Source organism: Humulus lupulus, chromosome 2 (genome assembly GCF_963169125.1).
Source record: "Humulus lupulus chromosome 2, drHumLupu1.1, whole genome shotgun sequence".
NCBI classification, from domain to species: domain Eukaryota; kingdom Viridiplantae; phylum Streptophyta; class Magnoliopsida; order Rosales; family Cannabaceae; genus Humulus; species Humulus lupulus.
The window spans coordinates 286,832,258-286,847,390 of record NC_084794.1 but is presented as its reverse complement, the minus strand read 5'-3'; the positions used below and the strand labels follow the sequence as shown (position 1 = coordinate 286,847,390).

The following is a 15,133-nucleotide window of genomic DNA, read 5'->3' as shown; positions in this document are numbered from 1 at the left end:
TATTTTATCATATTCTAATAATTTATTCTTTTATTTGAGTTTTATTTTATTATCATGTCAATACATTATATATATATTGAATAAATGCACATTTTACATAACATTTTTATAGTATATTAATTAATTCTAAAAACATATAGTTTTATTTTTTTATTTGGATTTTTTTAATGTTAATTTTAATCAAATTTATATATTATTTGTATGAAAATAAATATATTAATGGATTTGAAGTTAGATATTTTTGTCTTTATTAAGAAAATTTTGAGTAAAAATAGACTTAAGGGGCCATTTTTTACTTATTTTAAAACTAAGGGTTATATTTTGTAATTTTCGAAACTCATGGTTAAAAGTGTCATCGGCGTAAACAAAAGAGGCTAAAATGGTAATTTTTCTTGATTTAAGTATATTTTTAATAATTTTTGTCATTTTTAATTAATTTTAAAATATTTATTAGTTAGACCAATAAAAATATGACACGTGGTAAGATATTCTTTCAAATCAATTTTAATTACTTAATTACATATAATTGAGGTTAGTTTGGTCATATTGATAAAATTTGCTAACTAAATTTGAGTCTAGAATACATTTTATCTACTTTTTCCATATTACAAAGTATCAGATGATTATTGTTGAGAAATTGGGTATCAATTCTACATTTAGTTAAAACACATGGGTACCAAATGAGTATATTCTGATATGCATAAATCTATATTGTTTTGCTTTGATATTATGTAGCTTTCTAGCTAAAACTTTAAGATAATTTTATTATATAAATAAAATATGGTTTTAAATTATAATTGACTTCATAGTAGTATTTTATGATATCAAATTGACATTCTTTAAATGATATTTAATCTAGAGTGTTACAAAATTTTCATATCTTAAAAAAGACTTAAAAATATTATAATTACATTTTTATTTTATTGTTTAATTAATAATATTTTTTGGAGCATCTGTGGTAAGGTAGTCATTTTTACCCTACTAGTACAGCATGTTCGCTTTATGGGCTTGTGAGGACATTTTTATCTCAGGTTTTTTTATGATGACGTTCATTGTGGTTATAATGAATCTCATACAAGTTTTTGAGAAATTTCGAAGAAAAAAAAATTACAATGTCAAAAACATAATTCAAACAATTAATTTTATATGCTTATAAAAAAACAAATACGAGTGCAACAAGTTATTTGAATTCTATTTCCAGTTTGTATTATATTTAATTAATAATAATTTTATAAAAATTTATAAATATAATATAATTTTTTATTAGATAAATTTGAGTTATTTTGTCATAATAAAAATTATTTATACCAAAATTAGTGAATTTATATGTAAGTTGAAATATATTTATTTAAAATTAATTTAGATATGTTATTTATTTAAAATTATTATTTTATATTTGAAAAATTGATTTTTAAAAATTGGCAGCACATCCTTGAATGTTCTTTGCCACTAGTTTATATAAATAGATTGGATAGGTTGATTTTGACAGTTTTATTCGCCAACTGAACCAGTCTAATAAATATTCAAGTAAATTTTTAAATCCAATTCTAATTGAAATTAGATATCTAATTTTATCATCGAGTTTATATGAATGATAGTGTTGGACTTTCCTTGATGATTGGATGATGGAATTTTAATTATAGTCCTACACTTTTTATCTTCGTCCTTTAATAATTATTTTATGTGAATTAGGGCTGAATATTTAACCCGCAAAATTCAAAAATCTGACTAATCCAACCGACTCAAACTCACAAAATCTGAAAATTTTGGGTGCACCCAAACCGATCCGAACACATTTGGGTTCGAGTTTAAATTTCTTATGGTATGCAGGTTCAGGTTAAACCTAAAATCCGAAAGGGAACCTGAAATTATGTTTTAATATTATGATTTTATTAATTTTTGTTTTATAATTTTTGTGTGAAATAAAGTACTTGTCTAACAAAAAACAATTCAACAATTATACTTTTGAATGTGGCTGTAAATTATTATATTTTGGTAAAAATACATGACAAAAGTTTTAAAAAAAACTCAAAAAATGACATTTTTGTAAAAAAAAAAATGTTGTCAAAGCCCATTCAAGGCTCAAACCCGACCAAACCCGACCCGAAAACTCGAAATTCGAAAATACCCCAAATTTGAAAATGTATCGGACGAGTTCGGTACCATTTTCGTGTACCCGAACCCGACCAAACCCGAACCTAACAACCCAAAAATCCGAAAATCCGCCCGATGTGCAACCCTAATGTGAACATATAATTTTATTAAAGTATTTGAGAGTTTTCTGGTACACCTCGTAAAAGGCACACAAGTGCAACTTTTTCTGTTTGCACTACTTAGATAACTTTTTGAGTAAATGTTTTGCATTGAAAATAATGTTTAAATAAGTTATTGTCTACTTTTATTAAAAAAATCAGTCTTACTTGTAACAAATAATTTAAATTTTGTTTCAACAAAGTAAATTATTCAAAATTTATTAAAATTTATAAAATGCTCTAAATAATTATAATATACACACAGTTATAAAAAAAATTATATAAAAAATCATCCAAATACTAAAAATAGAAAGAATGTACTGGTGTACTCTTTTTTGGGATGCTTGGAAGAAACCCCAAAGTTTTTTTTTATGTTTGTGAAAAGTTTAACTTTAGTATATGTTCAACTTCAAGGTATCTTATTTTCTTGTAGAATTATTTCCATCATATTTTCTTGTATCTTTTCTGATGTTTGTACCTTCTACGATGGGATGCATCGAGAGAGAGATGAAGGAATGCACAATCCAATAAAGTTGATTTGGTTAACATTTTGGCACTTTTATTGGAAATCTCTACTGATTTTTTTCAACGGTATTGATATTTATTGGCGATAAAAAATTTCATGAAAATTTTTATCATTACCTAAAAGGGTAATTGGAATTTGCTACGACACTTTCATGTCATGTTTAATGCAAGGCGATGCACTAATTGACAAAAAGAGTTCCATTCCAAACAAAAAATAGTAATAAAAAATGAACAATTGAAGTTTTACTTTTAAGAAGCCAACATAATTTTTTTTATTTTATTAAAATAATGAAAAATACACGCAAACACGTAACTTATCTAAAAACACAGATTTTAGTTGGTGTTAGTTGTAACTTATTACTTACCAGTACGTACATTTGAGTTGCTGTTAGTTGTAAAAATCCATAAATGATACAATAAATATATCATTAATTAATTAAATAATAAATATGATTTTTTTTCCCAAAATTATTACTACTTACCATTCATGTTTTCTGAATTTTTTACATTCTTAAAAATTCTCTTTGAATTATGCAACATTACTGAATTATGAGACTTCTATTCATTTATGAGTGATGCGGCTGACAGAAAATTTATTTGGCAGTTTGGACATTGATGTGGCAGACATGTATAATTCAATTAAAAAATTAATAAAAAAATAAAAATTATATTTGAAAAAAAAATTATATATATTTTTTACTTCTTTTTATTTAAATATTAAAAAATTATATATAATAGTAACTTTAATAGTATTTTATTTGAACTATTTGTTTTAGTTTTATTTGCATGTACAATAAATTTTTTGTTTGATTGATTACACTTCAATTTTTTTTCTTAAAGCTGATGAATTTTAAAAATTAAATACATAAATAAATAATATTTTATGAATTGGAGTAGAAAAATATGATTATAATAAAATTTTAAATTAATAAACATTATATGATTATAATATGACCACGACCACTACTACGTAATAATTTACAAAAAAAAAATTAGAAATATCACTTTTCTACTAACCACATCATCATTTTCTACTCCAATTCATAAAATATTATTTTTTAAATGTTTAATTTATTTAATTTTTAAAATTCACCATCTTGTAAGAAAAAAATGAAACATAATTAATCAAACAAGAAATTTATTGTAAATGCAAAAAGAACTAAAGCAAAATAGTTCAAATAGAATGATATTAAAGTTATTGTATATGATTTTTTAATTTCTTTAATATTTAAATAAAAAGTAAAAAATATTTAAATAAAAAAAAAAGAAGTAAAATATTTTTGTTTTTTTTTAATTTTTAAAATATATTTTTTATTTTTTTATTAAGTTTTTAATAGAATTATAAACGTAAAACTGGCATGACAATATCACGCTAATGCCCAAACTACCATACCAACCTTCTGTTAGCCACGTTACTTAGAAATTAACGAAAGTCTCATAATTCAGCAATAGTACATAATTTAAGATGGATTTTTAACAACGTAAAATACTTGGAGGGCACGAATTACAAGTGTTAATAGTTGGGGGGGGGGGGGGCAAATTTCGTACTCATTTTAATTTTATTTCTTAATAATACATATAATCAAGTGGTTATAGCTTCAATCCTTATTATGAAAATCTCATTCCATCTTAGCATCAGTAGTGCCTGAATTTTTCTTAGCTAAATATTCAAACAAGCTCCCATCGAAAAGACGCCTCACAGCTTCTTTGCTCACAAAACCCTCTTCATCTTTAGCAATAGCATACAAGCTCAGCCATTCCACCTTACTCGCTAACCTGTCATTAAATTAAACCCAAACACTCAAATTTTATATAATGTAGACAGAAAATAATATATCATTTTAATGCCCTCATTAATGATAGCTAATTAGTAATCTTATATTTTAGAAAATTATAATAAGAACAGTAATAGTTTTAGGGAAAATCTCTCATACATCGTACGTTTTGTGTTGTACTTACACTATTAGAATTTTATATGGACTAATATAATTACAAACATAATTCCATTATCACAATCATTTTCTAGAGTGCCTACGAATAGTTAAATACCATAATGGGATGGTTAATATTAATCTAGCAATTGAGGCACATGGTAGCACCCTAAAAACTATAGGTTGGCCCATTAAATCATAGTCCACCATATCTAATAATATAAGCCCAATAGGCCCAATATATCCCTTAGGGTAAGAAGGCATACGAGACATATATATAGAACATATGTGTTGTTGGGTAAATAAAGACGTATGTGGTTTTGGTAAGGGTTGCTTTCCATAAGCTCTCTCTTGCATTGTTTTTCTAATATTGTTTTGTGTAGATCGTGAGATATTCAAGGATGAATATTGGAGACTCAATGTCAGGTATGTTTCATCTCTATATATTCAATTCAATGCTCTAAATAAAATGTGTTCCTGGATTGTTGTATGAGCATGTAATGTTGATTTGAATATGAGTTATGGATTTAATGCTCATAATATTGTTTTACAATTAACAATTGGTATCATGAGCAAGGTCATTTGATTTTAGGGCTTGAAATTTTGATATATACCCATTTTTTCAAAATCTAATTTTTCACATGAAATTTTGAATATCATTGTTGGGCTATGTAGAAAATTAGTATATTAATCATCAATGGGTTCAGACCATTTTTTGACAAAATTTTGGGGAATTTTTTGAGTGTTTTTCGGCCATGGATACCCATTTTTTTTCCAAAAACTTTCATAGATAAATGTATATATGTTTGTTGGTTTTGAGAGTTTTTTAATCCAAATGGAGGCCGGAAAGTGAAAGAGGATGAGACGTGGAGCAAAACCCCTCAAACGGAGTTCGATTTGGTGGTCGGAGATGGCCTATCCGACCGGGTCATGAACCGGGTCGCGTAGACCCGAGAAGCAGACCCACGGGTCAAATTTGGGTGACAGGGACGATAAAAACGACATGTCGTTTTGCCTCTGTCATGCAAAAAACGACATGTCGTTCGTACGGACATGAGCTTCCTTCAATGCAAAATGACATGTCGTTTTATGTATCAGGGGTCGAATTTTTGTATAAAAAAGGACAAGTCGTTTTTTGAAAACGACACGTCGTTTTTTTAAAACGACGCGTCGTTTTGGCATGTGAGGGTCGTTTTTATAGTGACAAATGACAAGTCGTTTTTGGTAAACTACAAGTCGTTTTTGGTAAACTACAAGTCGTTTTTTGGTAAACTACATGTCGTTTTCTAAAACTTTATTTTTGGGCGCGTGAGGGGTCTTTTTTTGGCCAAATTTTTACCATTTCACTCCTATTCTCATGTCCTACTATTTGTATATGTTTATGCACAAGATTAATCCATGAATTGTATTCATAATTGTATTTGTATTTAATCTTTTGTGGCATGAATCTTATTATATATTGTCAACAATTATTGTTTATTTTCTTGCCTGTCGTAAGAATAAGCATGTGAATTGTTTAGTAAAGAGGAACATTTAAATAATTATTTATTTAAATTTGTGTTTTTTCCTCCAAAATTACATTAAGATCCATATAAGTAATTAATTATCCTATCGATAATAATTGCTTGGTAAGGATGCTTAATATGGTGAAGAAAATTTATTAAACATTATGAATCACAATTTATCTATCCTTTCGATAGTAAATTAATGTATTTGATTATAATGTTTAATAGATTGTTCTTACCTGTGTATGAGTTCTATTTTGTATGTTTGTCTAAGAACTCTAGCATACATAATGATCATTTGTTATTTTGCGATCATATATTGATGAGAAAAGAGCACAAATGACATGGTTTATCATAACATGTATTTAATATTTATTGCTCTTGTTTCTCATTCAGCTGTAAGCACTCCTAGATCTCCTGCCGTCTTGACGCTGAATGCAACCAACCACAAGCAGTGGATTGAAAATATCACGATGAACTTGACCTTCATGAAAATGGACTTGGCCTTGAGAATTGATGAACCATCTAAGCATGCTGATGATGCTACTGAGAAGGTTAAGAAATCTTACGAGGACTGGGAACACTCCAATCGTTGTTTCTTGATGCTTATGAGATATCACATGGACGAATTCATTCGTGATAGTATTCCCAAGTCTGAAAATGCAAAGGATTTTCTTGCTGCCATTAAGGAAAAGTATAAGAAATTCTCAAAGAATGAGAAGAATGAACACTTGAACATGCTGCATCACACTGTTTACGATGGTTCAGGTGACATTAGGGCCCACATTGACAAGCTCATGGGCCACTATCATAAACTTAAGGCCATGGATATGGACCTTGGTGAGGATTACATGGTGTGGTTGGTGATGGAGAACATTCCATCTCAGTTTGATGCGATCAGATCAAGCTATAATGCTCAGAAAGAGCAATGGACTGTTGGGGAGATGTCTGCTATTCTTGCCAAGGAAGAGGAGGACATGAGAAAAGGTAGGGCAAGAAGTATCTCCATGGTGACGAACCCAAACAATCCTCACAAGAGAAAGTTCACTTCCAACAACTCTAGTGACCAAAAGCATCCTAAGAAGAAAGCCAACCATCCTAAGGGAAATGGGCAAGCTAGCTCATCTTCAACTGGTCATAAGAATGAGTTTTTCAAAGGGAAGTGCAACTTTTGTCAATGCTTTGGGCATAAGAAAGCTGATTGTCGAAAGCTCAAAGCTCACTTAGAGAAGAAAGGTAATTGTCTTGTGATGGTTTGTTTAGAGTCCAATATTATTGATGTGCCCTCAAACACTTGGTGGTTAGATACTGGAGCTACAATTCATGTTACAAATTCCTTGCAGGCAGTGACAAACCGAAGAATACCGAGTAGGTTGGAGGAGCATGTATACATGGGAGACGATACTAAAGTCAGAGTTGAATTTTTTGGGACTGTTAGACTGCAGCTAAATACTGGGCATTTTTTGGAGTTGCATGATGTTGCTTGTTTACCCTCTATTAGGAGGAATTTGATTTCTGTATCTATTTTGGATAGACTAGGTTATAGTCTTCATTTTGAAACTGGAAAATTGACTTTGTATCGTGACTCTATGTTGGTTGGAAATGGAACTTTATGTGGAAACTTATATAAGCTTGATTTACATGATGTTGTTCCTGTTACTTCTACTTCTTCTTCTCTTAATGCTATTGTTGGGTCAAAACGTGCAAGATCAGATTTGAAATCTTCTATGCTTTGGCATAAACGTTTAGGCCATATTTCTAGAGATAGAATGGAGAGATTGGCGAAGGATGGTGTACTTCAGGATCTTGATTTCTCTGATTTCACTGCATGTGTTGATTGTATAAAAGGAAAGTTGACTGCCAAGGTTAGAAAGAGCAAGTCAAACAGGTGCACAGATGTATTGGAGACTATTCATACTGATATTTGTGGGCCTTTTGTTCCACCTGCTATGGGTGGTTATAGATACTTTATCACCTTTATTGATGATTTTTCCCGGTATGGTCATGTTGAGCTCATTCGTGAAAAATCTGAATTTTAGATGCTTTTAAGATTTTCAAGACGAATGTTGAGCTTCAAAAGGGAAAGAAGATTAAAACTGTCAACTCTGATAGAGGTGGAGAGTATTATGGACGTTATGATGAAACTGGAAGGAACCCCGAGCCTTTTGCCAAATACTTGCAGGAATGTGGTATTGATGCAAGATATACAATGCCAGGGATGCTCCAACAGAATGGAATCGCTGAAAGGAGAAATCGCACACTTCTTGACATGGTGCGCTGTATGTTGATTCATTCTAGCTTGCCATAATTTTTATGGGGTGAGGCATTAAGAACTGCTGCTTATATCTTGAATCAAGTACCTAGTAAGTATGTCCCAAAGACACCATATGAGTTGTGGTCGGGTAAGAAACCAAGTTTGCGTCATTTTCATGTTTGGGGATGTAAAGCTGAAGTAAGGCCCTATAACCCACAATCTAAGAAACTTGATCCGAAAACTATTAGTGGCTACTTTGTAGGTTACACTATTGGATCGAGGGGTTCCAGGTTCTATTTTCCTTCTCACACCACCAGAGTGATAGAATCAGATAGAGCTGTCTATTTTGAAGAAGAATTTAGTTCAAGTCAAGGGTCAAGAGAAATTGTATTCAGGGAAGAACGTGTTTATGTCCCTGTACCTGTTGCTTCCGCTTCCGCTCCTGTTAATGACCCTGTGATTGAACAGATTCTGGTAGAAACTCATGATGAACCTCAAAATCAAGACCAAGGTGAAAATCTTGATATTGGGGATGATGAAGCTATGGTGAGAAGATCACAGAGAACCCGCAGGTCTGCTATTCCTAATGACTACCTTGTCTATTTACAGGAACATGAGTTTGATGTAGGAGACACTTTTGAGCCAGTTACCTATCAAGAAGCTATGAATAGTCCCCAATCTGTATTGTGGATGGATGCAATGAAAGATGAGTTGAATTCTATGTCACAAAATGAAGTTTGGGAGTTGGTTGAATTACCCAAAGGTTGCAGACCCATTGGATGCAAATGGGTGTATAAGATCAAACGTGACTCGAATGGGCAAGTGGAAAGGTATAAGGCTAGGCTTGTGGCTAAAAGCTATAGCCGGAGAGAAGGTATTGATTTCAAAGAAACCTTTTCACCTGTTTCCACCAAAGATTCGTTGCGAATTATTATGGCTATAGTTGCTCATTTTGATCTAGAACTCAATCAAATGGATGTGAGGACTGCCTTCTTGAATGGAGATTTATTTGAAGATGTTTACATGACTCAACCTATTGGTTTTGAGAAGTCTGGCAAAGAACACATGGTTTGCAAGCTCAAAAAGTCTATCTATGGGCTTAAACAAGCATCAAGGCAGTGGTATCTCAAGTTCGATATGATTGTCACTGCAAATGGCTTCAAGGAGAATGTTGTAGATCAATGTATATGCATGAAGGTCAGTGGGAGCAGTTTCATTTTTCTAGTATTGTATGTTGACGACATCCTGCTTGCATCTAATAATTATGATCTGTTGTCTGAGACAAAACAACTTTTGTTTAGCCATTTTGATATGAAGGATCTTGGTGAGGCTTCCTATGTGCTTGGGATTCAGATTCTTCGGGATAGGGCTAATGGTATTCTTCGTTTGTCTCAGAAGACTTACATTGATCGGATCTTGAAAAGATTCAATATGCATGCATGTTCTCCTGGGAAGGCACCGATAGTGAAGGGTGATAAGTTCTCAAAGGCCCAATGTCCACAAAATGATAAAGAGAGAGATGAAATGAAAGTCATTCCTTATGCGTCATTGGTTGGTAGCTTGATGTATGCTCAAGTATGCACACGCCCTGATATTGCTTTTGTTGTCGGCGTGCTGGGTAGATACTTGAGTGATCCTGGTCTTAGCCATTGGAAAGCGGCTAAGAAAGTCATGAGGTATCTTCAGGGTACAAAGGATCATATGTTGACTTATCGGCGAGCTGACACTCTTGATATAGTTGGGTTCAGTGACACCGATTATGCAGGATGCGTGGATGATAAAAAGTCCACTTCAGGCTACATTTATATGACGACTAAAGGAGCTGTTTCATGGAAAAGTGTCAAGCAGACACTCACAGCTTCTTCTACGATGGAGGCAGAATATATGGCGTGTTATGAGGCTACTTGTCAAGCAATATGGCTGCGGAATTTCATTTCAGCATTGAATGTTGTAGACTCTATTTCGAGGCCGCTGAAATTGTATTGTGATAACTCCGCAGCAGTAGTTTTCTCTAAGAACACTAGGAGTACTTCTCGCTCAAAGCATATTGATGTAAAGTACTATTTTGTTAAAGATAAAGTCGATGAGTCCCTCATTTCTATTGAGTACACGCCTATCACTAGCATGTTGGCAGACCCACTAACGAAAGGCTTACCTATATGTGTGTTTTCAGAACACGTTGCCTGAATGGGATTGTCAGGAGCCTAGCTTGTTGAGCTCAGTGGGAGTTTTGTTATTTATGTATTGAACATGCTAGTATTTTGTATGGATTGCTTATAGCTTGTGTTTTATTCTGAACATGCATAATGATAATTGAAGTCACTTCTTCTTGTTGCTATTACGTATATATGTTTATATATGTATATACTATTGTTCAACAAAGTGACAGGTACAAAAGAAGATGAATGCGCATAGTCTCAATCAATTGTACCTCATGCATGTTTGGTTTGATAGTTAATGGTTGTTATGATATTTAAATGTCTATAGGGCCAAGTCATATGTAATATTTGTATCATATCGGTATAATATTATGTATGATTTATTTGATTGCCATATATGTGTTAGACAATATTATGGTGGTTTGATTATATTGTCCAAGCGGGAGAATGTTAGAATTTTATATGGACTAATATAATTACAAACATAATTCCATTATCACAATCATTTTCTAGAGTGCCTACAAATAGTTAAAGACCATAATATGATGGTTAATATTAATCTAATTGCAATTGAGGCACATGGTAGCACCCTAAAGACTATAGGTTGGCCCATTAAACCATAGTCCACCATATCTAATAATATAAGCCCAATAGGCCCAATATACCCCTTAGGGTAAGAAGGTATACGAGACATATATATAGAACATATGTGTTGTTGGGTAAATACAGACGTATGTGGTTTTGGTAAGGGTTGTTTTCCATAAGTTCTCTCTTGCATTATTTTTCTAATATTGTTTTGTGTAGATCGTGAGATATTCAAGGATGAACATTGGAGACTCAATGTCAGGTATGTTTCATCTCTATATATTCAATTCAATGCTCTAAATAAAATGTGTTCCTGGATTGTTGTATGAGCATGTAATGTTGATTTGAATCTGAGTTATGGATTTAATGCTCATAATATTGTTTTACAATTAACATACTCCAACCGCTATTTTTCGCGCATGGATAGTTAAAATTTTAATTTTTTTATGGCAGTGCATATTGTAGTTATTTACATCATTCTGTAAAATTTCAAATAATTTACAATGTCGAAAACAAATTTCAATAAATTTGTTGCATGTGTACATGTTTTTTTATACGCATGAGAAACAATCTATTTTCACCCTATTTCAATACTTTAAATTATTCAAAATTATCCAAAATTATGGATAATATTCTAAATAACTACCGTATACACTTTCATTAAAAATTATATAAATATATATTAAATTCTAACTATCTTCCGGCGAAAAATGACACTGGGGTGCAGCACAAAATATTTGATGCGCTCGAGATTATCATATTTTGTTTTATATAAAATTATCTATTAAAATATATGACACATACATTAATTTCTTTAGATAATTATAATATTATATATATATATACTAGATACCAACAACAACAACAACATGCATATTGCATATTTGTTTGTTTAGTTTTATTTATATATTTTATTAATTATTTTTATTAAATTTATATTAATGTTATATAAATTCTGAAATAAATATCTTATTTTAATTAAATAATTTATTTAATTTTGTTTAAGTTTATGTTTGTTTAGTTTTTGAATTTGGGAGTGACAACAAAAGATTATATATTATATATTTAATGTAATATTAAATATTATACGTAGATTTTAAATTTAAGTTTTTTGCTAATTTAAAAAAATAATAATTTGTTGCTAATTTACAATAGATTATATTATATGTTTAATACGATATTATTCTAATAAGTGAGTTTAAGTTTAATTAAATTTTATTTAAGTCATAAAAATGATGATTTTATTATTTTTAAATAATTATCATTGTAAAATATCTCTAAAATATCTAAAAAATATCATATTTTAATTTTTTTAATTATTTATTTTATTTTATTTAAGTTTAAGTGTTTACAAATTACCGTTAAATATAAGAATATTATGTTAAATATAAAAATATTCTGTTAAAGTTAACATTAAAAAAACAAAAAAACCATTAAAATAAAAAAATTTCATTATCTACACACTTATTACGCAGAAGAGATGCATACCAGCCAAATAAGTCATATGGAGATCGATTGCCTTGAGTCATCTCCCAAATCTCTTTTAGTGACAATTTGTCTGGTACAGTACGAGCATACTTGCTGAAAATGTTCTCAAGATGCATTGGAACAAATCTGAAATTTGAGCATAATATATAAGTTATAAACAACGTAATATTCTATATAAGATTATGTGGTTCCGAATCCAGCATAAAAATAAGTATGGATTTTTTTATGTAAGAAGTAATTTTACACGTAATAATACAAAAGTGTAATTTCATAAATAATAAAGATAATTTTGTGCAAAAAATGGTCCAAATTTTGTAGAAATATAGTACTACAGTACACATATATATTCTTGACTTTTATATGTAAATTAAATAATGGGTATATGTTGTTAATTAGTAACTTATTAATTATTACCTTCCTTCCGTGTCATAAACCCCAGAATCACAACCGTGCTTGGATCTATGAATGTTGTCAATGTATACGGGAAACAAAGGATTGGGTAGCCATCCCTGAAATTAATTATTAATAATTATGGTTATAATTAGTTGCGCTAATCATTCATTAAAATAACTATTTATGTTTTATATTTGTTATCATTTCTTTCCTTAGATTATATATGAAAAATACTAGTGCAATTAGCACTATGATAAACTCAAGAGGCTTCAAGCAAGCCCCATGAAGATATTATGAAATTCAACAATTCAATATTTGAAAGTATATAAAACGTATTAACATATCAACTTTCAAAAAATTAAACAAATATGGAGATCTGCTGGCAAATTAATTTGTAGTCTACGATTTTATTTCTTTTTTTTTTTTTATATATTTACAGTAAATACTTAAATTTTTTTGTTAGCAGCAGAAATACTCAAAGCTATTAAAAAGCTGTACATTTCCTACCAAATAGTTAAAAAAAGATAATATAAATGTATTTTAAGTTATAAAAATATACAACAATAATCTATTTTATATAATTTTAATAATTTTTTATAACTTTAAATACATTTGTATTGATTTTGTTTAACTATTTGGGTATTAAAGGTGCAACATTTTAACAACTTTAGGTATTTTTGCTACAAAAAAAAAATTGGATATTTAAATATTACATTGTAACAATTTTGAATATTTTTTCAGTCAATTTTTTTTATATATATTTAAATGTTACATTCGGTAAAACATTACCCTTATTTTTAAAAAAATACAATTTTGGAACAATAGTTTTAAACAATCACAAGCATGTTTGTAAATTAGTAAAAACAAATTAGCATCCTCAGTCTAATATTAGTTAATAATAAATTCTCTTGTATAATATTGAGTTGAAAAAAAGTAAAAAAAAAAAAATCAATCGGTTGAGATGATGATACTATTTTTTTACTAATATATATATATATATACTTGTTAGAAATTGAATCCAAGCTCATGAAAAAAAGAGCAAAAATTATATAAACCCTTCAAAAATTGTGTAAGCCTTATATTTTAATAAAAATCTGAAAAAAAAAACAAAAATAGAGTTATAATGTATGAAATACTTACAGGGAGAGTGGAATAACTAATTGAGGAATTAATAAGCATAGCCAAACAAAAGGATGCAATTGGATTGAGACCAACGGCACGCATTCCTGATACAATGCTCACCCATCATAATTAATCCATCATTAAAAACCAAATCACAAAAATTACAATAATAATCCATCATCGAACCATGTACTGGCTATAGTTTGTTATTATTATTATTATTAATTAACTATATATATATATAAATATATACCAGCATAAGATTCCCAAGGATAAACAATGCCATTGTTATCTTGGTCAAAAAAAGCAGCATGTTGCTGAAGAACACTCATATTGTTGTGTTTATGGCCTTCTGTTCCATTTGGATGCTCTGCATCTACAGCTACCAGTGCTCTTGGCATATCTATTGAGGAAATTTTTGTAAATTAAGTGATAAAATACTTCATTCTAATATTCTAATATATATATATATATACACATATACTCACAAGGCTTAGGGAGTGAAGTTTCGAGGTGAGTTACAACTTTTCTTTGAGAAGTGATTGGTGCTAATGGAGCTTCTGTTGCCAATGCTTCATTTTCCATTGTCTCTGATTGCCAAGCCATTCTATTCTTCCTCTTCTCTTTTATGGCCTTTGCTTAGTTTCTTTGTATAAATATATACATAATATTTGTTTGCTCTTTCTGATCGATGAAAATGTGGCAGATTATAATTGGATGGTCTGCTCTTAATTATAAATGCAATGTTATACTCAACTAAAACATTTTTCTTAAAAAAAAGTGCTAGATTCACATCAATGCATCAGCTATAAATACGTACGTAGTACTCATTTTGTTTTCTTTTTTTTTTCTTAGAATTTAATGTAACAAAAGCTCGGCAATCGATAATGAATTCATATCCACATGGATATATATATAG

At 29.9% G+C, this 15,133-nt stretch overlaps 1 protein-coding gene across 1 annotated transcript; it reads right to left on the bottom strand.

Moving 5' to 3' along the window:
- Positions 1-4,218: 4,218 nt before the first annotated feature.
- On the bottom strand, positions 4,219-14,927 carry LOC133819653 (probable peroxygenase 3). The gene is made up of 6 exons (XM_062252952.1): positions 14,703-14,927; positions 14,468-14,617; positions 14,233-14,318; positions 13,114-13,208; positions 12,700-12,825; positions 4,219-4,553 (listed from the first exon to the last, which is right to left on the bottom strand). Exons 1-6 carry the CDS (start codon positions 14,818-14,820, stop codon positions 4,397-4,399), a joined length of 732 nt encoding a protein of 243 aa, XP_062108936.1. The 5' UTR covers positions 14,821-14,927; the 3' UTR covers positions 4,219-4,396.
- Between the last annotated feature and the right edge of the window lie 206 nt (positions 14,928-15,133).

Bases quoted from the DNA above. Each gene is read 5' to 3' on its own strand.
- LOC133819653 (XM_062252952.1), bottom strand. From the start codon at position 14,820: ATGGCTTGGCAATCAGAGACAATGGAAAATGAAGCATTGGCAACAGAA. The intron at 14,618-14,702 runs GTGAGTATATGT...TTTCCTCAATAG, and splicing joins AACTTCACTCCCTAAGCCTT to ATATGCCAAGAGCACTGGTA. The intron at 13,209-14,232 runs GTAAGTATTTCA...AATTAATTTCAG, and splicing joins TTAGTTATTCCACTCTCCCT to GGATGGCTACCCAATCCTTT.